Source organism: Bubalus bubalis, chromosome 3 (assembly GCF_019923935.1).
Source record: "Bubalus bubalis isolate 160015118507 breed Murrah chromosome 3, NDDB_SH_1, whole genome shotgun sequence".
Taxonomy (NCBI): domain Eukaryota; kingdom Metazoa; phylum Chordata; class Mammalia; order Artiodactyla; family Bovidae; genus Bubalus; species Bubalus bubalis.
In genome coordinates this window covers 40,895,153-40,917,397 of record NC_059159.1, presented here as the reverse complement: position 1 = coordinate 40,917,397, position 22,245 = coordinate 40,895,153, and the positions used below count along the sequence as shown (strand labels likewise).

General features: G+C 45.2%; 1 protein-coding gene and 2 long non-coding RNA genes across 3 annotated transcripts in view; 2 read left to right on the top strand and 1 right to left on the bottom strand.

Annotated features, from left to right (window-relative positions):
• VPS53 (VPS53 subunit of GARP complex) overlaps nucleotides 1-22,245 on the top strand; it is a 124,858-nt gene that overhangs the window by 73,242 nt on the left and 29,371 nt on the right. The window contains exons 14-17 of the mRNA XM_006052711.4: nucleotides 7,622-7,864; nucleotides 10,992-11,139; nucleotides 16,899-16,981; nucleotides 18,175-18,253. Coding sequence (XP_006052773.1) covers nucleotides 7,622-7,864; nucleotides 10,992-11,139; nucleotides 16,899-16,981; nucleotides 18,175-18,253 — 553 coding nt within the window. The remainder of the gene's footprint in view (nucleotides 1-7,621; nucleotides 7,865-10,991; nucleotides 11,140-16,898; nucleotides 16,982-18,174; nucleotides 18,254-22,245) is intronic.
• On the bottom strand, nucleotides 20,084-21,670 carry LOC102398778. Its single transcript, XR_006550216.1, has 3 exons — nucleotides 21,533-21,670; nucleotides 20,599-20,692; nucleotides 20,084-20,388 (listed from the first exon to the last, which is right to left on the bottom strand). It is a non-coding gene; the product is annotated as an uncharacterized LOC102398778 (long non-coding RNA).
• On the top strand, nucleotides 20,278-20,845 carry LOC123332984. The gene is made up of 2 exons (XR_006550215.2): nucleotides 20,278-20,521; nucleotides 20,626-20,845. It is a non-coding gene; the product is annotated as an uncharacterized LOC123332984 (long non-coding RNA).

Sequence of the window (22,245 nt, the reverse complement as noted above, 5' to 3'; positions counted from 1 at the left end):
CCGGTTCCAGGTTCTCAGGTGCTTGGGTGGCCTGGTCAGTGCTGCCAGCTCTCGGTTGAGCCTGGCGTGGGGTCCACTCTCTCATCTCCGTAGCGCCCTCCCTACCTGGGGAGAGTCCTGGCAGCACCTGCCCCAGCCCAGGGCCCAGCAGCAGCAGGAGGACTGCGGAGCCAGTGCCCAGGGAGGAGGCAGGAGTGGAGCTGTCCCGAAGTCACCTCTCACCCGGCTGGGCCGAGCTGTCCTTCCATGCCCTGAGCCGGTGTCTCAGTTTTTGTTTATGTCCAAGGAGGAAGTTAGTTGTATCTCTTCTGCTCTTGGAGATGTAGTCATTTTTTTTGGCTGACTCTTGCAGAAGCGATTTCTCTCCATAACCACTTTTCCTTCACTCCATTCAGTGACATTTTCAGGCTGAGAAATTATTAGTGACTCCATTTCTGCCCATTTGATTTCTCTCCATAACCACTTTTTCTTCACTCTGTTCAGTGACATTTTCAGGCTGAGAAATTATTAGTGACTCCATTCCTGCCCATTCTCCTGAGTTCTCTGTAATAGCTTTTGTTGAAATAGAGCCTGCCACCGCTTCTAGCTTGGTCAAGCCTAGAGTTTCCTGTAAACAGACGTTGCTTATCGTTTGTTTTGAATTAACTTCTAACTTTCAGAAGAGTTCCAAGAATTGTACACAGAGCTCCTGTGTATCCTTCACCCATATTCTTCCATTAACAGCTGTCCCTCCCACCTCTGAGCAGACACACTCACAGACAGACATTCTCATGTATATATACACATTGTTTTTTGTTTGTTTGTTTATTAGTCTCTTAAGTCATGTCCGACTCTTTTGTGACCCTATGGCCTGTAGCCCGCCAGGCCCTTCTGTCCATGGAATTTTCCAGGCAAGAATACTGGAGTGGGTTGCCATTCCTTTCTCCAGGGGATCTTCCCCACCCAGTATTAAACCCATGTCTCCTGCATTGGCAGGCGGATCTTTTCTACTGAGCCACCTGGCAGCCCCACATAGCCGCAGTGTAGTCATTAAAGTCAAGAAGGTAGCGTTGACACAGCACTTGCATTGAATCCATAGACCCCATTCGCTTTCCCCGTTTGTCCCAATCCTGTTTTTTATAGATCCCAAATCCATTCCAGGATCGCGGGTTACATTTATTTGTCACAACTCTTGGTTCCATCCAGAAGAATAACTTATTCTTTCTTTATCTTCCATAGCCTGAAAATTTTTGATGAGTGCAGCCCAGTTACTTTGTGGAATGTCCCTCAGTCTGGTTCTGACTGCTGCAGACTCGTGACTCATGATTCATACAGAAGTGGTGCCGTGTTTTTCTCAGTGACTCCTGTCATGAGACATACAGCGTCAACGTGTCTCATAACTTGTGCTGCTCATTTTTACTACTTGGTGTAGATGGTATCGGCCAGGTTAATTAATAAGTATTTAATAAGTGTTAATTACTTAACCTTGAACCCATATAAATAGCTTTTTTCTCATACTTTACTTACTTATTTTACCATTCGTTAATGACATTTGTCTGAATCCTTTAATACTAAGAGAGTTGCCATGTAATTATTTTTCTAATCCCATCATTTCTTCTGCATTTCTTCTGTTTTAAGAAATAGCTTTCTCTTTTCTCCATTTATTTATCAGCATGGACATGTGGATTCCTATCTTATTCAGTGGGTTTATAGCCATTACTATCTTTTTATCTTTTAACTTTATGTTGGAATAAATTTAGACCTAAGAAAAATTTCAAAAATAGTGCAGATACTCCATATTCCCTCTCGTAAGCTCCTCCATGTTCGTATCTTACATAACTGTAGTATAGTTATCATCAAAACCAGCTGGTTAACACTGATACAGTACTAGTCACTTAACTCCAGGCCTTATTTGGATTTTACCAGTTTTTCCACTAACGTTCTTCTTCTCTTCCAGGGTCCATCATTATTTGTTTTAATGGTCAAATTGTCCTTGACTTGGCCCCTTCCAGCTGGGTTTCCATCCTTTTTGTATGCCTCTAGTGTTTTTTGAGCACTTTCTTTCTGGCACAGCAAAATACACCAGGCTCATCTTGTACTTTCCTAACCCAGCCCTGGAGTCATCCATTTTTCCAGGATCCCTTGTTCCCTTGGCGGGAGATGTTTAGAAACTAAGTGCTGCTCATCAGGTCTGTTCATTACTGCTTGAGTACCGTGCTTCTAGGCCCTCCATGCCGAGAGAGCTAAGAAATACATGTATGTGTATATCCATGTATATTTTTATCCTTTTATACCTATTTATGTAGTTAAACCCATCAGTCTATGCCAGTAACTCCAGTTCTAACCTAACACCACAGGGGTTACTGGGGCCTCCCTGTTCCCACGTCTGTAACTGCTCTCTACAGCCGTGAGAAACTTGTTCCCAGTATCCTCCATGTAGTTATTTATCTGCTCTGTTGGGTTATCTGGGGTTGGGGCTCTCCAACCCCACTGACCACACCAGAGCCAACCCTCCTGCCCCAGTCAAAAGGAAGGGGTATATGTGTGCTAAATCGCTTCAGTCGTATCTGACTCTCTGTGATCCTGTGGACTGTAGCTCACCATGCTCCTCTGTCCATAGGTTTCTCCAGGCAAGAATACTGGAGTGGGTTGCTGTGCCCTCCTCCAGGGGATCTTCCCGACCCAAGGATGGAACCCGCGTCTCTTGATGTGTCTTGCACTGGCATGCAGATTCTTTACCACTAGCGCCACCTGGGAAGCTTGCATGTACCCTTGGATGAACAAGTTCTCTACCTTCCTGGGGTCTTAAGCTGCTTCGCCCACACTCATCCTGTTGCCCACTTTTTCTGACTACCATCTTCCTCTAATGGAGCCACCTCTCCTGTACTTTCCAATTAAAATACCATTTCTGTGAATGCTGCCTGCAGATCCACCAGGAAAAACAGCCTTGATTATCCATACCTAAGCTTGGTCTGCTGTGTGGTTTTCCTCTCTGTGTTTTAATCTTTCCCTCTATTGCCATTGCTCTGAAATAGTCTTTGTTCCCAGGTGGTTTTTTGTATCAGTGGCGCTCCCAGCAGTATTCCACATGGCTCCCCTGAAATGCTTATACAGTTCTTGGGTTAAAAGCTCAAGTTACAGGGAAGAAGGCAAAAGATGCCATCCACACCCACGATGTCTTTCTTTAAGCTGAAGAGAAAGGGAATCCGAGCAGGCATTGTGACACCGCAGGTCTGTGTAGCGCTTTTGAGATTTGAAATCAAAGCCTCGGGTAGTTGATAGAGCTTGGCTTGGGAGTCAGGCCCCAGTTCAAATTCTAGCTCCAATAAATTCTGTGACCTAGGGCAAGTTACATTATTTTTCTCAGCATCAGTTTTTTCATTTTTAAAATGGGGGTATTAATGCCTTCTGATCAGGGCTGCTTTGAGGGTTAAATGAGATTGTATTTATAATGCACGCAGCAAGGTACCTAGTTTATAGGCTTACAGCTTAGGGTAAGAGAGAGACCAAAAAACCATTTTGGAACACAGCGTGGAGGGGTGAAAGGTACGACACTGGTTTGCTGTGGGAATTCAGATGTGTGTGAACCTAACTGCAGGTATCTTCTGCCTCGGCCAGCCTGCACCGGCTTCCCGTCCTCTGCCTCTCACATTGTATTCTGTACTTTTTTTTTTTTTTTTAAGAAATTTTTTGGGGGGTTGTGTACTAGAATTGAAACTGGGCCCTCCTGCATTGGGAGCATGCAGTCTTAGCTACTAGACCACCAGGGAAGTCCTTTATACTTCTGACTCTAGGCCTTTATTCTTTCACCTGAATCTGCTATGGAATTTTCTGTCTAGTTTCCTCTCATATTTTCTTTGTCTAAAACAAATTGTTTGTAGTGTCTATACTGCAAAACTAGCAATTTATTGGCATCTTGAGATCTTAAGATCATAAGCATGAAAGTCCTGTCTCCCCTAATTAGGATACTATGTCTTTATCCTCACAGCACCATGAGCAGGACTTAACCCTTTATAAACGTTTATTTGATTGTGATTGCTTTAGGGCTTAAAGGGTAAGTCTACAATTTCATTCAACAGGTCAGCATGCGCATGTCCCTTTCTCCAGTAGCTCTTCCTATAACGTCATGCCGAAACTCAGGGTAGCACTTGATGTCTGGAAGAAGTGGTAGCCTTTTTTTTTTTTTAGGTGAACTCATTTTTATCTGATACAGCCCACAGCACTTTGCACATACTAAGTGCTCCGTCAGTTTTTGATTGGTTTGGACCCACTGTGCCAGCTCATGCACCTTGCCCTTCCCATCTGGGTGACTTTTCCTCTTCTCTTCTGTGAAGCTGCTTGATTGCTCGTTTTCCAGTGTCTCGTGTGGCATAGCAGCATGCTGATGAAGAGTGCTAGGTGAAAGAGAGGGGTGGGATACTCTGACTGGTTTATTTCTCATTCACACCAGAGAACAGTGTCCAAAGTAAACCAGTGAACATTCTGAAAAATGTGGAAGATTGTTAGAGCTTTGTTTATGAGGAAATTTTTGTCTCTGTTCTATGATCATAATTGATTTACAGTCTTACTCATCAGCTTGACTCTGAAATAGGAGGCAGATGAGGAAGTATCCTGGCTTCAGCTTCCAGGAGAATTAGATGAGAGGGTCAAGTAAAAATGCTTCAGAGCTCTGGCCCCTGTTTTGGTAGGTACCATGGACCCAGAGGTTAGAGTCTCTCATAGAAGGGCTCTAGTGGAAGCCTTGCCTGCTGTTCTGAGGTCTCCTCTGTGCAGCAGCCCTGCCCCCACCTCGCCCTTCCATTCCCACCCTTTAGGGACAAGATGTGGAGGTTGGGCACCAACATAATTTGGAGATTAGTTGCACACATAAGCATGAAGGGGGAGGAGCAGAAGTAACAGAGACCTTATCCCTGCTCTCAAGAATCTTACAGTAACATGCGTGACACAGAGAAGAAGATTCTACCACTGTAGAGCAAGTAGCTTTCACCTTTTGTACCAACTTTACCTCAAAAGAAGGACTGGCTACAGGACTATCTCAGGAAGGATCTGAATTTACCCTGGAGATCAGTGAGAAAGACAGCCATTCCTGATGAGCATTGCCCACTGCAGGCTCAGGATGGGAGAAGGTCAGCATGTTTCCAGAATAAGTGACATCCTCACACTGTATAGTAGTGTGTTTTTTAAAAAAGTGTCAGGGTTACAGATGCCAGAAATTGCAATTATATAGAGGATGGGCGTGAGTAGGGGTTGTTTGGGTGCCCCCTGAGCTGAGCTAGGAGGGCAGTGGACAGATGGCAACAGGAGAGACACCAAGGAAGGCATCCAGGCAAAGGCGCAGAGTTGGGGGCTAGAGATGGAGCTGAGGGGAGTCCAGCTGAAGCGTGGGGACACCGTGGAGAAGTGGGAGATTAAATGGAAAGGTGAGGCAAGAAGAGGGTGTGAGGAAGGGGGATGGTCACTGTGGAGCTTTCCAAAGTCAAGCTTCTCCTTGGCTTGCTGACCATCGCCACCGTCACAGTGCACCAGCCTAGGCCTGAAGTCCTTTGAGGGCAGAGTGACTGTATCTGGATGTCATAAGCTCATAGTAGCAAAAGCTTTTGGGTAAAGTGTCAATCTTCCCCTCTTCGTGCTAATTGATACTGCGTGTGGTTCTTGTCTTTTTCTTCCTGACGTTTATATAAATACATGTAAAAAGCACAGCTGGTTTCCTGTAGCCTCAGACAGTAACCTAAAAAGATGCAGAATGTCAGGGCGGGTGGGAACACCCTCCCCTTCCCCATGTTTCATACAGCACAACTATGCAGGGACCAATTAATACAGGCCTGTGGGATGCGAACAGTGATGACTCAGTGTGACTGAGGCAAACTCAGTGACGTTCGAATGGGAAGGGGGCGAAAACTAAAGCCATCATCACCACTGTGACCTGGGACAAGCCTGGAGCCACTCAATAGTTTCTCTCCTCTCAGAATTTCTTGCACCTTTAATTCCAGAAGTTTTAAGAATAAACTACATTAAAGGAGAAAGAGAGCATTTTTTTGTAAAGAGTATTTCGTTACAGTCCTCTTTGTTTAGGTATCTATCTGCTGGGAATCTTTAGGTTATTGTTATTTTTCAGTTGCTAAATTGTATCCGACTCTTTGCAATCCCCTGGACTGAGGCCTGCCACAGTCCTTTGTCCATGGGATTTCCCAAACAAGAATATGGAATGGGTTGCCATTTCCTTCTCAGGGAACTTCCCAGATCAGGGATCGAACCCACGTCTCCTGCTTGGCTGGTGGATTCTTTATCATTGAGCTACCTGGGAAGCCCACCTTTAGGTTAATGATGTCTAAGTATTTGTTGACATTATACCTTTTGTGTTTGAGGAGTAGTAGGGTAGAGTGGAGGGCTTCCCAGGTGGCAGTAGTGGTAAAGAACCTGCCTGCCAATGTAGGAGATGTAAGAGACATGGGTTCAATCCCTGGGTAGGGAAGATCCCCTGAGGGCATGGTAACCCACTCCAGTATTCTCACCTGGAGAATCCCATGGACAGAGGAGCCTGGCAGAGGAGCCTGGCAGGCTACTGCAGGCTCACAAAGAGTCAGACACGACTGAAGTGATGCATGCACGCACAGGGTAGGTGGGTAAAAACCATGGGGTTTGGAGGCAGGCCGCTTGGTTTTTAATCCTGGCTCCCCCACTGTCTGGCTGTATGACTCTGGACAAGGTCCTTTTCTGTTCCTTGCTTTGTAAAAAGGAGATTAGTGTTAGTCCCTAGGTCATAAGGTTATTTGTGATGATCAAGTGAAGTTCAATGAAGTGATGCTTACAAAGAGCTGTGCAGCATAAGTGCTCAGTAAATGATGACTGTCATGATGTAGGGTTTCACTTCTGGCAAGAGAAGCTGACTAATATGGTACTAGGACCAGGGCACACAGCTAAGCAGTAGATTCTAGGCTCAGCTTTGCCACTAAATTGTGTGAACAACTTTCCAGGCCTTCATTTTGTTATCTCCTTGAGGGTCCAGTAATACCTTGTCTTTCCTCCAGGGGTTTGGGATCAACTGTGACCATGGAATGCCTTGGAAAGTGTAAAGCAGCAGACAAATGCCAAATTTTGTCATCGATGTTATTATGGGGTGGGGGGAGGTGGTGGTGGTGGTGGTGGTGGTTGGTTGATGATACTGATAAAGATGGGTCCAATTTTTTTAGTGTTTTAAATTAATTGTTTTTTATTGAGGTATAGTTGATTCACATTACTGTGTTAATTTCAGGTATGCAACAAAGTGATTCAACTATATAGGTTGATTCTTTTCCTATATAGGTTATTATAAGATATAGAATGTTGTTCCCTGTGTTATACAGTAAATCCTCGCTAATTGTCTATTTTATATACAGTATGTTAATCCCATGCTCCTAATTTTTCCCCACCCCCTCTTTCCCTCTTAGATAATCATACGTTTGTTTTCTGTTTGTGAGTCTGTTTCTGTGAACAGGTTCATTTCTGAATATAAGTGATATCATGTAATATTTGTCTTTGATTTATTAAAATGGGTCCAGTTTTCAATGTAACAAGCATGAGGAGTGATTTCCTGGTGGCAGTCAAGCACAATTGCTTTCTCCTTGTTGAACTAAAATGACGTTTCACGTTTTCTTCCTCCTAGAAACCTTGGAGAGCTGATAGAACGGTTTGTGGCCGATTTCAAGGCCCAGGGCCCACCTAAGCCCAATATGGACGAGGGGGGTGCCGTGCTCCCCAGCTGCGCCGACCTCTTCGTCTACTACAAGAAGTGCATGGTGCAGTGCTCGCAGCTCAGTACCGGGGAGCCCATGATCGCCCTGACCACTATTTTCCAGAAGTACCTCCGCGAGTATGCCTGGAAAATCCTCTCTGGCAACCTGCCCAAGTGAGTTCCCATTCTTTATGGTGTGAGTGGTGAAGTAAGCGTCTGAATATACCTAAATATGGAAATCTTTGAGGAAATCCATTCTGAAGTTGTTTACTGAACTGCTAAGAATATCAGGAAAATCCCCTGATGGAGTTTCTAAGGGCCTGAGATGGTTTCCTCTCGAATGGGATCCCCTAGCCAATCAGAACCGTCACAGGAAATGCCCGCTCTGGCCACCAGCATAGGTCACATCCTAGCACGGTGGACTCCAGGGTGTCAATCTCATTATAGATGGATTTAGTTCACGTGGATTCAGTGATTCAGGGATAATAAGTACTTGGCGAAAAAAATGTGGGGTGATGGTAGAGATGACTTTCGAACAGTAAGGGCAGTTTCATTCAGGCCAGAGTCTCTCTTGTGACATCCTGCTGTCTTGGATGGAGCCTAATATGTAAAAGTGTTGGGAGGTTGTGGCGAGGTCATTGTATAGCAGAACTCCTAATTATAGTGACTTGTCTGTATTATTCTGGGGCACTAAAACATCGTTATATTTTTTATTGTGTGTGAGTATTCAGTTGCTCAGTAGTGTCCAACTCTTTGAGACCCCATGAACTGTGCATGGGATTTCCCAGGCAAGACCCCAGTCTCCTCTGTTCATGGAATTTCCCAGGCAAGGACACCGGAGTGGGTTGCCATTTCTTCCTCCAGGGGATCTTCCTGACCCAGGGATCGAACTCATGTCTCTGGAGTCTCCTACATTGGCAGGTGGATTCTTTACCACTAGTGCCACGTGGGAAGCCCATATTTCTTATCACTTGAAATAAAATGGATTGTTCGACTAGAATTTTAGAGATACTTGGGATATATAGTAATTTCTATTATAATAGAATATGATCTAAAGCAATGCTTCAGAATTTAGTAATTATAAATCTTCCCCATAACTAAATTCAGCCGTTCTGGAATGAGCTGCTGTCATGGTCACTAAAATGTGTCATATATAGGAGTTTTACATTATTGGGAGGAAAGAAAAGCCCTAGGCTCTGCAAGACATTTAAAGTTAACACGTAATATTTCACCAATGAGGATTTATTTGAATATGATTAACATTATTTTTAAGTTTTTACTAACTGGTATCCTGATTTTCAAAATAACGTAAGTTTGTTATAGTTTGGAAAACACAGAAGGGCACAAAGATGAAGATTTAAAAAAAAAAAAACACACCACCCAGAGAAGACAAATTGAACTTTTCAGTACGTTTTTCTGTTCTCTATGTATGTCGCGTGTGCGGCTGTGTGCTTTTGTTTGTTTGACAGGATCGGGGCTGCGGTGCTTATAGTTGGGTTTGCACCCTGCTGCTTTCACTTCACGTCGTGCTGTGCGCCTTCCGTGTGTATCAGTCAGTGTCACAGCAGGAAACGAATGGCACATGGCTGGCGGTATTGTCAGTAAAGCCACTGTTCAGAGCAGTGGGGCAGGTGAAAGGAACCAGCGGAGGCCTCTGAAGCACCAAACACCTGGGTGATTGTTACTCCCTTAAAATTCTTCTGAGAGCTGGGGCTGTGGACAGAGGGCTGCCCCACGGAACTGTGGCCAAAGGTGGTCACTGCCAGGACCATGCTGAAGCAGAGGGAGCAGGAGCGCTCGTTGTCACTCAGACTCCTCTCTGCTCAACCTCTCTGACTTGCTGCGCCCATGGCTGTTGGCAGAAACCAACAGGAGACCAGAGGGCCAGGGAGCCTGGGAGGTAAGTGTGTGGAAGTCAGTCTGCCACACGGAAGAGAAGAGCAGAAAACAGTTAGCACAGTAAAAATATTCATCCAGCACTTTTTTTTTTTTTTAATTTACTTGACTGCAACCCAGTTCTTAGTTGCAGCCTGCAGAATCTAGTTCCCTGACCAAGGAGCGAATCTGGGCCCCCTGCCTTGGAAGTGCAGAATCTTAGCCACTGAACCACCAGGGAAGTTCCAGTCAAGACACTTTTTTAACATCATGAACATCATGATGCTGTGATGTTCCCACATGCAGAAGACCCTGAGTTAACTTCTGAGATTTTTTTTTTATTTTGACCATTCTCTTAATTGACCATTTACATTGGGTTCACTATTTTGGTATTTCAAATAACACTCAGAAAAGCATCCTTGAACAGAGGTAGAACTACTGGGTCAAACAGTCTAAAGATTTTTTTCTAAGCTCCTGAAATATACTTCCAAAATGGTTACACAGTTGCTTCTAACCCATAGTGGAAGAGAGGGCCATGTCCTTATACCCTTAGAGGTACTTAAAAAAAAAAAAATTAAGATGTCTTCAAATCTTTAATTACCAATAAGACTGGCAAGTTTAGGATTTTTTTTTTTCCCCCTAAGGAAAAGAACTTCTCCTTTTTTATTTTTTTAAGGGTAAGTGTCATTGAATTCTCTTTCTAAAAAGTGGAATCTTGGACTTGTCTGGTGGTCCAGGGGTTAAGACTACGCACTTCTACTACAAGGGGTGCAGGTTTGACCCCTGGTCAGGGAACTAAAATATCCTGCATGGCCACACAGTATGGCAAAAAACAAACAAACAAACAGAATCTCACAGTTTAAATTTTATAACTACAGGAAGTTATTTTAAAAACTGCATTTTCTTATATTGTGATCACATGATTAGATCAATCGGAAGAGATGAGATACCTTTGTGTTTCTTGAGGCAGTCAGGACTTTGGCCAGGAACCGTGTGTTAACCTTCGCTCTTGAACCCCTCCACAAGCACAGATTCTCAGGCAGAATTTTCTTAACTGAGAAAAACAATTGGGGAACCAGCTCTTGTGCTCCGGGTGATCCTGAATGAGCTGTGCAGATCAGGAAATTCCAGGCTAAGCAAAGAAGCCGCTCAGCAGCCTTCTCTCTGAGCCTGAGCGTCATCGTAGTTAATATGACTGACGACTGGCTCACTGTTGGGATTGCCTCTTCCTATTTCTGATGGTCAGAGAGCTTAAACACATGACCGTCAAGGTCAGGTCACTCGGAAGGGCCTCATTGTGCGTGGATTTGTTTGGGCCACGTCCAGCCTTTCCTTCCCCCTTTTCTTTTTCTTAAGATGTGCTGTTTCCAGGTCAGGAAGCCAGGGAGAGGTCCTGGCCTGACTAGTTCCTGTTGCTTTTCCTCAGAACCACAAGCAGCAGTGGCGGGCTGACCATCAGCAGCCTGCTCAAGGAAAAGGAGGGCTCCGAGGCAGCCAAGTTCACCCTGGAGGAGCTCTGCCTCATCTGCAGCATCCTGAGCACCGCCGAGTACTGCCTGGCCACCACCCAGCAGGTTAGCCACCCCAGCCACCCACGTGCCCCCTCCTCCTCCTGAGCTGTCTGGGCCACCAAGCTCAGGTAGAAGACCACACAACCTCGGGCAGACCCGCTGGCCTCCCCCAGGAAACAACGCGAGGTCCAGCCAGAAGACAGCCCCAGCAGCCACTGCGCAGAAGGACTGTTAGAAGGAGGCTGGGCGAGACTGACCGGCCTCCTCCCTGGAGCTGTGTAAGCCACTCCGAGGGCATGATGTGCTCTCTTGAAAGTAGGTTGGTAGCCTTGTCTCTCATACATGAAAAACAGTAATAAGCTTAGTGGTGCTGGGCCCCAGACTTGGTGGTGCTGAGTCACAACCCCTGGTTTTGTTCTCAGGAGAGTTACCAGGCTCAGCAAAAACCCTCTGGGCTCGTATGTGTCTCCTGAAATTTATGGAGCATTCTCTATTCTGCCGAAACAAATAACCATTGTTTGGATGCTGACGTTCAGGAACCCGGAAGCAGGAAAGGGTGATGCCCCTGCTGGAGCTCCCATTAGCAGAAGGAAGACCCAGAAGAATTTTCCATTCAGCCTTCAACATGGGATTAGAAGTTCCTTTCCACGTTGGCTCTGGAATTCACCTAAGGTCAAGAGAAAGAAAATAACTGAGGAAGGTTCCGTTCTTCCTCCCTTTTGGGATTTCTTATTTCGCATGCCTAGATCATAGGAAGGCAGGCATGACTTACGGTTCAGTTATAGCTTGGAGCACATGTGAACCAAAGCAGGAACACAGGAGGCCAGAGAAGAAGGGTCCCCCCAGAACTTCACAGTTAAGGTTAAGCCAGCCAGAGGCGGGGCAGTAGTATGTCCTGCTTGGGGACATGGTCACACTGAGTCACACAGGGAATAACCTGTGAAGTTTTGGCCTTGGAGCCAGAGACAGCCACCTGTTTAGTGTCAGAACTTCCAGGGCAGGACAACAGTATCTATGAGGACCTCCAAGGCAGGGCCCAGAGTTCTTTGATGAAGAAGCACGATTTTAACTATTCTCTGTATATGTGCAGAAAGAGAAACACACACACATATAAATAGGGTATTTTAAAAGTAAAATAACCATGATACCAAAAAGAACTATGTGATCAATGACTCTCAATCCCATCACCCTCAAATAATCATATTAGCAATTTGGAGCCTTTCTTTCTGTGCTTTTCCGTGAACATAGTTTCATATGTTCTATAATTAACTTAATTCATTTTTATATCCTCTTGCTTTTAACATCACAGTGTTAGCATTTCTCCTGTTGCTATGATGTTTTTCTTGCCATCATTGTTATGGTTACATAATAATCCAATAGGGGCTATACCATAAATCATTTAACAGTATCTCTGATAATTGTTTATACTATTTCCAGTTTTTGCTTTTATGAGTAATCCTACAAAGAACATCTAAATATAGTTTGCATTATTTTTTTAAAGGAGATCCTTAGAAATTCTAGACGTATTAGTAGATCAGAGACCATTCTGATGACTCAACAATAGATGTAGCCAGTTTTTTGTTAGAGAAAATTATTTTTACTGATTATAAAAGTGAATACATTTTTGGCACCTATATTGTGCTCTCTCAATACCATTTTTCACTGAAGGGAACCAGTCATTCCTAGAGAAATGACTAATTTCAGGTCTGAGGAAATGTACAAGATGAACCTGGAACATCAAATCATACAAAAAACAAGACTATGAGAGTCATATAAAAAGGACTCAGGAGCTGTAGCAGGTTTTATGGTACAAAACGATATGTCCAGGTCCTAAGCCCTGGTACCTGTAAATGTGACCTAATTTGGGAATAGAGTCTTTAAAGATGTAATTAAGTCAGAGTCTCAAATGAGATAGTCTTGCATTTAGGGGAGCCCTAAGTCCAATGACCGGTGTCCTTAGAAAGGAGAAAGTGAAAAGTGAAAGTTGCTCAGTCGTGTCCGACTCTTTGTGACCCCATGGACTATACAGTCCATAGAATTCTCCAGGCCAGAATACTGGAGTGGGTAGCCTTTCCCTTTTCCAGGGGATCTTCCCAACCCAGGAATCGAACCCAGGTCTCCTGCATTACAGGTGGATTCTTTACCAACTGAGCTATGAGGGGAGCCCTTTAGAAAGGAGAGGGAGACTTAACACACTAAGACGTAACAAAGATGCCCACATGAGGGAGGCAGAGACTGGAAGGATGCATCTATAAACCAGGGAACACCAAAGGTTGCCAGCCACCACCAGGAGAGAGAGGACAGACATGAGATAGTGCTACTTCAGAGCCCCCAGGAGGAACCAGCCCTGCCAGCCCCTTACCTTTGGGCTTTTGGCCTCCAGATTCTGTGAGAGGATACCTTCCTATTTTAAGCTACCAAGTTTGTAGTAATTTATTATGGCAGCCCCAGGAAACTTATTACAGGAGCCAGCTTTGCTGGTCAAAGATGAGACATTAAAAGTATCACTGAGAACATTAGCTACAGTGAATTGAAAACATCAAATGTGTTTAAATCCATTTGGTTACAATCATATTGTTTTAAATTCAGTTACCACATTGGAAGATACTAAGAAATCACTGATATGAATTGAATATTGGCAAAAAGAAGGAAAGTTCTTAACCTGCTTTGCCTATCTGACTTGTAGCTCAGGATAACCAAATCACTGACAATGGGTAGTGTATCTTTATAGCGGATTTTCAGCAAATAAAGGAAGAAGAAAAGATAGAATTTGAGTAGCATTCTTTTATACCTCCTTAATGGAATAATGGATCTGTCATTGACCATCAGTGGTTGCTGACTTTACAAAAAGAGAGAAAAGCAAACATCAGGTATCTCTTGATGGAAGTACACAGCATCATCATGAAGGAGTTTTCTTTCTGTCTTTTATTTTTAACTGTGCCATGCGGCTTGTGGGATCTTAGTTCCTTGACCAGGGATTGAACCCAGGCCATGGCAGTAAAAGCTCTGAGTTCTAACCACGGTACCACCAGGGATTTTCCATGAAGGGGTTTTCTTTAAAAAAAAAAAAATCTGGGGCATCCCTGGTGGTTCAGTGGTAAAGAATCCATCTGCCAATGCAGAAGACACGGGTTCAATCCCTGGTCCAGAAAGATCCCACATGCCATGGAGCAGCTAAGCCCATGTGCCACAACTATTGAGCCTGTGCTCTAGAGCCCAGAAATGACAACTACTGAGCCCACGTGCCCTAGAACCCAGGCTCCACAGCAGGAGAGGCCACTATAATGAGAAGCCCGGGCACCACAGCTAGAGAAAAGCCTGCTCAGCCACAAAGACTCAGCACATCCAGAAATAAATAATAAGTAAAATCTGTATCTGATCAAGCTACAGTTTACAGGAAATACAAGGGATAGAAGAACTTGCAATTAGTACCTCGTGGATACAATCAGTAAAATCATACCATGAGAAAAGCTACAAGGCAAACAACCCAGTTTCCTTAAGAAAAAACACAGAGGGTTGGAGTTGAGGGGATGCAAGAAGAAATGAAGGGAGAAACCAAAGAGACTTGAGAATCCAAGCAATAAAGAATTGAAAAATAATACTTAAAATACAGTGCCAATAATGTGTCGATAACAGTTCATTAATTGTAACACATTTACTCTTAACAGCTGCATAAGTGTGCCATTCATTCCTCCAAGAGTTCTTTATGAAGCACTTATCAGGCACCAGGCACTGTATTTGGTATTAATTCACAGTGGTGAACAGAGTAGACAAATTTCTTACCATGGAACTTAGGACTAATAGAAGAGCCAGATAATATAAGTAAGGAAGTTTTGTGGGAAGTTCTAGGAAAGAAACAGATGTTGCAGTGCTAATAGAGATTGCCTACTGAGGTAGAGTAGTCAAGGAGGGCCTCCCAGAAGAGGTGATAATGAAGTGAAGTCCTGAGTGTTGGAAGGAGGTTGCCTGGAAGGGCTGGGCACTGGGGAGTGGCAAAACAAGGGAGCTGGCTTGGTAGGACGAGCAGGGAGAGGGAGAGGAAGCAGGAAGTGTAAAGGCGCTGAGAAGGAAAAGACCCTAGAGTGTTCCAGAAGCTTAAGTGGTCACTATAATTGAAGCCGAGCAGGCAAGGGTAGGGAGAGCAAGATGTGGGCCAGAGAGCTAGAGAGGACACACATCTTAATTAGAAGTTGGGATAGTTGGGTTTTATTTTCAACGTAATGGGAAAAAGCAGCTGACAGGTTGAAGCCATTGTGAGCTTGTGCCATCATTTGTCTCCTCAGTCCCTTACAAACGTGCAGATTGTTTCTAGTTTTTCACTAATATGAACAACACTAGAATGTGAACTTTATGAGAAGAGGATCTTATCTGTTTTTGTTCACAAACTACATCATGACAGAGCCTGATACAGAATAGGTTAGTCTCTCAGTCGTGTCCGACTCTGTGCGACCCCATGGACTGTAGCCCACAAGGCTCCTCTGTCCATGGAATTCTCCAGGCAAGAATACTGGAGTTGGAGTGGGTTGCCATTCCCTTCTCCAGGGGATCTTTCCAACTCAGGGATCGAACCTGTGTCTCCTGCATTGCAGGCAGTTTCTTTACTGTCTGAGCCATCAGGGAATCCTGGCACAGAATAGGCTGTCAGTAAATATCAGTTGAGTTCAAGGCCACTGCAAAGAACTCCTGTACATCTCTGTACCTTGTTCTCATCAGTCATTGAAATATCTTTCTAGATGCAAAATTGCTGGCCAAAAGAGAGTGTATATTTAAATGTTTGCTTTTTAAATAAATTGCCTTCCCAAAAAGTTACATTAATTTACCCACCCCTAAGAGGTATTTTTAAATTTAAGACAAAACATTGGTTATTCATAGAGTTTCTGTGATAAATGGGTTTGGGGCTGCTCAGTGAAGCGATTCCTGGGATGTTTTGAGATATTTACAATTCCCAGTCAGTTGTATTTTTCTTGGAGACGGCTGGGAGCTCAGCCAGTTTCCCTCCCTCGGCTGTAGGCTGATGGAGGCAGAGACTGTGTTCCTTTTGTTTACCTCAGTATCCCCAACACTTTAATATGGTGGGGGAATGGTCCATCCCAGTGCTCAGGGAAGACTTTTGATTTTATTGCCACCTACCCCCAGAGGCTTCCAGTGTTAGCGGGTGAGCCTGCAATTCACAGGGCAGGGAGTAATCTAAAAATGGGGGTCTTTTTAAAATTAAATTTGATTAGGACTTCTCCGATGGTGCAGTGGAGAAGAGTCTGCCTGCCAATGCAGGTGACATGGGTTCCATCCCTGGTCTGGGAAGATTCCACATGTCGAGGGGCAACTTAAGCCTGTGAGCCCCAACTACGGAAGCCTGTGTGCCTAGAGCCTGTGCTCTACAACGAGAGAAGCCACTGCCAAGAGAAGCCTGTGCACCACAACAAGGAGCAGCCACTGCTCGCTGCGACTAGAGAAGGTCCCAGCAAAACAGCGAAGACCCAGCACAGCCAAAAATAAAGATGAAATAAACAACTTTTAAAAACTAATTAATTAATTTGTCGGTGTGTCATGAGAACCAAATACAGCACAGGCCAGAGAGCACAGGTTCTGGAGGAGATTCAGTCCCCCCTCCTCATGGAGCTGGGTAGGCCATGCCTCCACACTCTCATCTGTCAAGTGAGGATCATAATAGAGTCTTCTTCACAGGGCCGTGAGAATTAAATGAGCCCATACACGAAAAGTGCCCAGAATGGTACCCGAATCATCGCACTCGGTAAGTGTGTAGTCTTACCACGGTGCTCCTTCCGATAACCGCTAAGCGTGTTTCTCTCTCTCCCTCTCAGCTGGAAGAGAAACTCAAGGAGAAGGTCGACGTGAGTCTGACTGAACGAATCAATCTGACTGGAGAAATGGACACGTTCAGCACGTGCGTACTTGCAAGTCTGCTCGAGACTCTACCCTTACCCTGTGCAGAGCAGTGCGTCTCAGGCCATCAGCTCAGGTCACTGCAGAACCTGAGAGGTTCCCAGAGCCTTCTGTTGGATCGGGATTATCTTCTCCACAAGCCACTAAGGAGCCTGAGAAGTTGGTGCAGCTGACCCATATCCTGCCTCCTCACATGCAGTCATTCTTAGCTTACAGGGGTTTTATTGCTGCAGTATCTATAATAATGGCCGTCTCTGGTGACTTAGCAGTGAAAGAATCTGACTGCCAACGCAGGAGACTTGGGTTCTATCCCTGGGTCAGGAAGATCCCCTGGAGAAGGAAGTAGCAACTCCCTCCAGTATTCTTGCTTGGAAAATCCCTTGGACAGAGGAGCCTAGCAGGCTACAGTCCATGGGGTCACAAAAGAGTTGGAAACGACTTAGTGACTAAACAACAACAGCAATCTAGGATAACAGGGAAGAAGAACTTTCCCATCTCAGCCATCCCTGCAGGAAGGTCAGGTCCAGGGCCTCCTGTCTGCCCCCCTCAATCCACAGAGGGCCAGCCTCACCTCCAGTGTTTCAGGATGTAAAGGGTGAGCGACCTGATTTTAGCCGTGGAGGCGGGTGGAGGAGTAGGCAGGGCATGGATGTATTTGGGGTGGGAGGGTGTCTGTCCAAGGAGTTCAGATGAAAGCCTTTGGAATCAGTTCTTGCCCTGGTGCCACCTGGCAGGGTTTTGTCGTGGTCTTTAAGTGAGATTGGGGAAGGAGAAGCTTCAGCTTTCTCATCGGCCACTTACTGAGGAAAAATCCAGATCCTCTTAGGTCATTTCCTCTCTTTTTCTCAACCTTTTTTTTACCTCCAAGGTCTGATTTAAACATTTTAGGGAAGCGTGTACTTTGGGAGGAGTGAAGAGGGATTCTGGGCATAGCAGCAGGGGAGATGAGCCACGGGATCTTGTGTCCTGACCGAGTGGGGACACACCCAAGCGAGACCAGACACACAGCTAGAAGGAGGGTGGAGCCAAGATGCTCCTCCTTGTTATTCATTCCTTTTTGAAATAGTTTTTCTGATGAAATGGTGAAGCTAGGGTTTGCACAGGTGCCTAAAACCTTGGCAAGGGGCTGTGTCGGTGGGTCATTCACAAGTCACTTCTGTAAGCCATGACCACAGTGGTGTGTTTGACTTGCAGTGTCATCTCCAGCAGCATTCAGCTGTTGGTTCAGGACCTGGATGCTGCCTGCGACCCCGCCCTTACGGCCATGAGCAAGGTAAGCTTTCAGGAAGTGCTGCTTCCTGAACGTCGGAGAGTGAGCGCAGGTGGTCTCTCCCGGTCCTCACCTGTAGCTCGTGCGGGCTCTCCAGTGCTTAAAGCACCAATCAGGAGGAGAACAGAGCCCTCCAGGAGTTTCCACAGGTGCTCAATTGATCTCGCACCTGAAGTCAGTTGTTTGTCCTTTGAGAATGAGACGGGGAGCAGGTAAGCTTCCTGAGTTTGAAGGAAAGGTTGCCTTTGGTCAGCATCCAACATGTGCAGAAAGCCCTTCGTGTTGCCTCCCCAGAACGGGTGAAAGTGAAAAGTTGCTCAGTCGTGTCTGACTCTTTTGGACCCCGTGGACTGTAGCCCACCAGGCTCCTCTGTCTGTGGAATTCTCCAGGCAAGAATCCTAGAATGTGTAACCATTCCCTTCCTCAAGGCATCTTCCCCACCCAGGGATCGAACGTTGGTCTCCAGTATTGCAGGCAGATTCTTTACCAGCTGAGTCACCAGGGAAGCCCTGGTGGTGGTGTACTTAAGGCAGTCACTTCTAACTCATCTTCATTCCTGCCAGTCAGAGGTTTTTCCAACTCTTTATGAATTCTGGTGACTGTGCAGGGTTATTTGATCAGGTTGCAGACCCTGGTTTTCTTTTCTTTTTTTAGATATTTATTTCACTGCAGCAGGCCTCATTTGCAGCAGGCAGGATCTTTAGTTGCAGCAAGGGGGATCTAGTTCCCTGACCAAGGATCAAATCTGGGCCCCCTGCTTTGGGAGTGCAGAGTCATAGCCACTGGACCACCAGGGAAGTCCCACCTCTGGTTTTCTAGTATCATGGTGACCTGTCCGTCAGCCCTCAGTCCCCTGGCCTCTCCCTTGGCATTTCCCATGCCTGTCCTCATGTTGTTCTTTGGCTTTTAGGTGCCTGTGTCTTTTCTCCCTAATGTAAATACCTTGAGTGCATGGACCACAGAGAATAGAGAAGACTGTCATATTTGTTGATTAAGTTGGAAATAAGCAATTCTTCATTGATATTTTTTCCCCCTTAACATTTATTTATTTGGCTGCACCAGGTCTTCGTTGTGGCATATGGGATCTAATTCCCTGCCCAGGGATCAAACCCAGGCCCTCTGCATTAGGAGGTCGGAGTCTTAAAGACTGGACCACCAGGAAAGTCCCTTCATTGATTTCTAAGCCAAATAACACAAAGCCGTCCACTCTTTGAGCCTTCTAGAGCAGTGGTTGGCAAGCTACAACTGGTGAGCCACATCTGGCCCACCGCCAGATAAAGTTTTATTGGCACACAGCCACACTCATTCATTGTATGTTATCTGTGGCTGCTTTTGTGCTACAACAGCAGAATTAAGTAATTGCAGCTGAGACCAGATGGCTGGCAAAGCCTAAAATATTAACAGTCTGGCCCTTTACAGAAAAAGGTTTCCAGTGCCTATTCTAGGGTCATAGACTTTTGTAGCATTCTTACAAATTCTGCAGAAAGAACTTCTCAGGGGCCTACTGGCCAGTAGCAGAGTACAATGGAAGGAACACTGGCTTTGAGTCAGACAAACCTAACTCTTCTCATTTTTCTTTTGGGCGTGTTGAGCAAATAACAACCTCTCTGGGCGCAGGTTACCTCATTGGTATGTGAAACAGGGGGCTCTGCCTCCCAGAGCGTTGTGAGGATGGAGACTGGCCAACAAACGTTAGCCCTCGTTCCCTCTGGTCAGGAGGAGTGGCCATGTCACAAGGTTGTGTAAGCAAGACATTTGGTCTGAATTTGGTTTTGTAGTAGATTGTAAATATTTAAGAAAAAGAGAGGTTAATACCCAAACTTAAGCTTCGGGGGTTTTAATGATGCTCAGTGGGGCGTCCTGAGTGGCCAGTGTCACAGAGTTTCCTTTCAAAAGGCTGATCCTTTCACCAGTCAGAGGTGAATGTGTATTTCCAGCATCCGAGTGTTTACAAGCAGAAGACTCGGAGCAGGCAAACTGAGGCTCACTCATTTTCTTAGAGAGACGTGACTCTGAGGATTGATTCTGCAGGCTCTGATTATCCTCTCACTGCCGGTGAACGTTCCCGACATCCTGAGCATGATCTGCTCCAGCTGCCTCCTCTCCTGCCCGCCACACAGCTGAGGTCAGAAGGCAGCTGGGGAAAGAATGTCTACATTTACCAAAGGAAGACTGAATTGGGTTTTTTTTTTTTTGTCTTTTTAGTAAAATAGCAGTTGGAGGGGCTTTAACGCTCCAGGTGTTGCTTATGTGAACTGTCATTTCATTAGGTGGGTTTCCTGCAAACTGCCCCCACCACCCATCTCTCCCCCAGACCCACACCAGCAAACACTCACAGAGACCATACCTCCAGAATCTTTTGTTTATATCACAGGAAAACCACAGACGTGGGAACGCAGCAGCTGGGAGGCCATTACTCTGTGTCTGAATCTTCTGGAGTTCTAGCAAAATGAAATCCATGTGATGAAAATGACCAGATATAAACAAGCCAAGTGGTCACAAACCGATTCAACAAATACCCTGCGATTTGTGCCTGCACTCTGTTCTGTGTAGTTTCTTCAAGGATTTTTAAAAAACTTTTGTGATAATGTTTATTCTTGTCTGTGATTCCATCATTTTTGTTGCTAGTTGAATAGTTCGATTCAGACTCTACCCAGAGCAAGGCTGGGAAGGTTGTGCACTTTATTCCAAGGTGCTTGTTGTTGTTGCTGTTCAGTTGCTCAGTCGTGTCCAACTCTTTGTGACCCCATGAACTGCAGCACGCCAGGCTTCCCTGTCCTTCACCATTTTCCCGGCGTTTGCTCAAACTAGTGTCTGTCTGAGTTGGTGATGCCATCAGTTGACCATGAGTACATGGGTTTATTTCTGGACTCTAAGTTCTATTCCATTGATCTATGTGTCTTTTCTCATGCTAGGGCCACACTGTCTGATGATTGTAGATTTCTAGTAAGTTCTAAAATCAGGAAGTATGAGTCTTCCAACTTAGTTCTTTTTCAAGATTGTTTTGGCTGTTTTGAGTGTCTTGCGGGCTCACCGTTGTTTGTCTGATCCAGAGTATCTTTCTCCCTCAGGACACCACGGCACTTATATTAAGTCTCTACTTTGTTGTACAGTTATTTTTTCTATCTCTGTCTCCCCTGTTAAGCTGTGAACAACTTTAGGGCTGTGTCTTAATCATGTTTTGATCTCTCCAGCACACCACAGTACTTGCTTAACAGTAGTACTCCTAGAATGACTTTGCAGGTAAAGAAAGCAGAAAGAACAAGTTTATAGATACTCACTTCACCAAAGAATGGTGACCAGATGAGACAAAGGTGGTAACTCTACTGACCAGATTTAGCTGGGTAGAGCTGGCAGACAGTAGGAGACTCAGGCGTCTTTATTGGAAATGGCAGGATCACAGAAGCCTTGAAGCCTTCAGGCACATCCAGGTGCTGTTGAGGATGAGGTGACGATCCTCAGTGGTACTTAATAGCCAGGATTCTTACTTCACCAAGTAGCATCCCAGAGCAGATTGAAGTTGGAAATAGGAAATCCCCACATGTAGCTGTTTACTCCCCAGCTGTGGGCAAGAACACTGCTGCTGGTGAAGGAGAGAAGAACACAGAGGGGCAAATTTGGTAGAAAATCCACAGGAACAGCTTTAAACGGGCCAAACCCACAAGGAGGAAGCACAGTACAAGCAAAGTTTAGTGGTTTCTCTGAACCTGTGTAACCTTGAGATAGTGTTATTGATGTTATGTCAAAATTACCCTTCAGACCGCTTTCCCCTCCCAAATTGCATTATTTTCTCAGATGAGCTCCGTGAGATGATTAGTAAGTTGCTGTTTACGGAGCGCTTTACCAGGAATCAGCACCCAAAGGCGTTAACCGCGTTTAATTCTGACAAATATATAAGGTTCCTGTGTTAGTTCCTTCTCAGTTTCACAGATAAGGGAATGGAAACTCATCAGATCTCTTAGTTAAAATGCAGCAGAGCCAGGATTCAGACTCA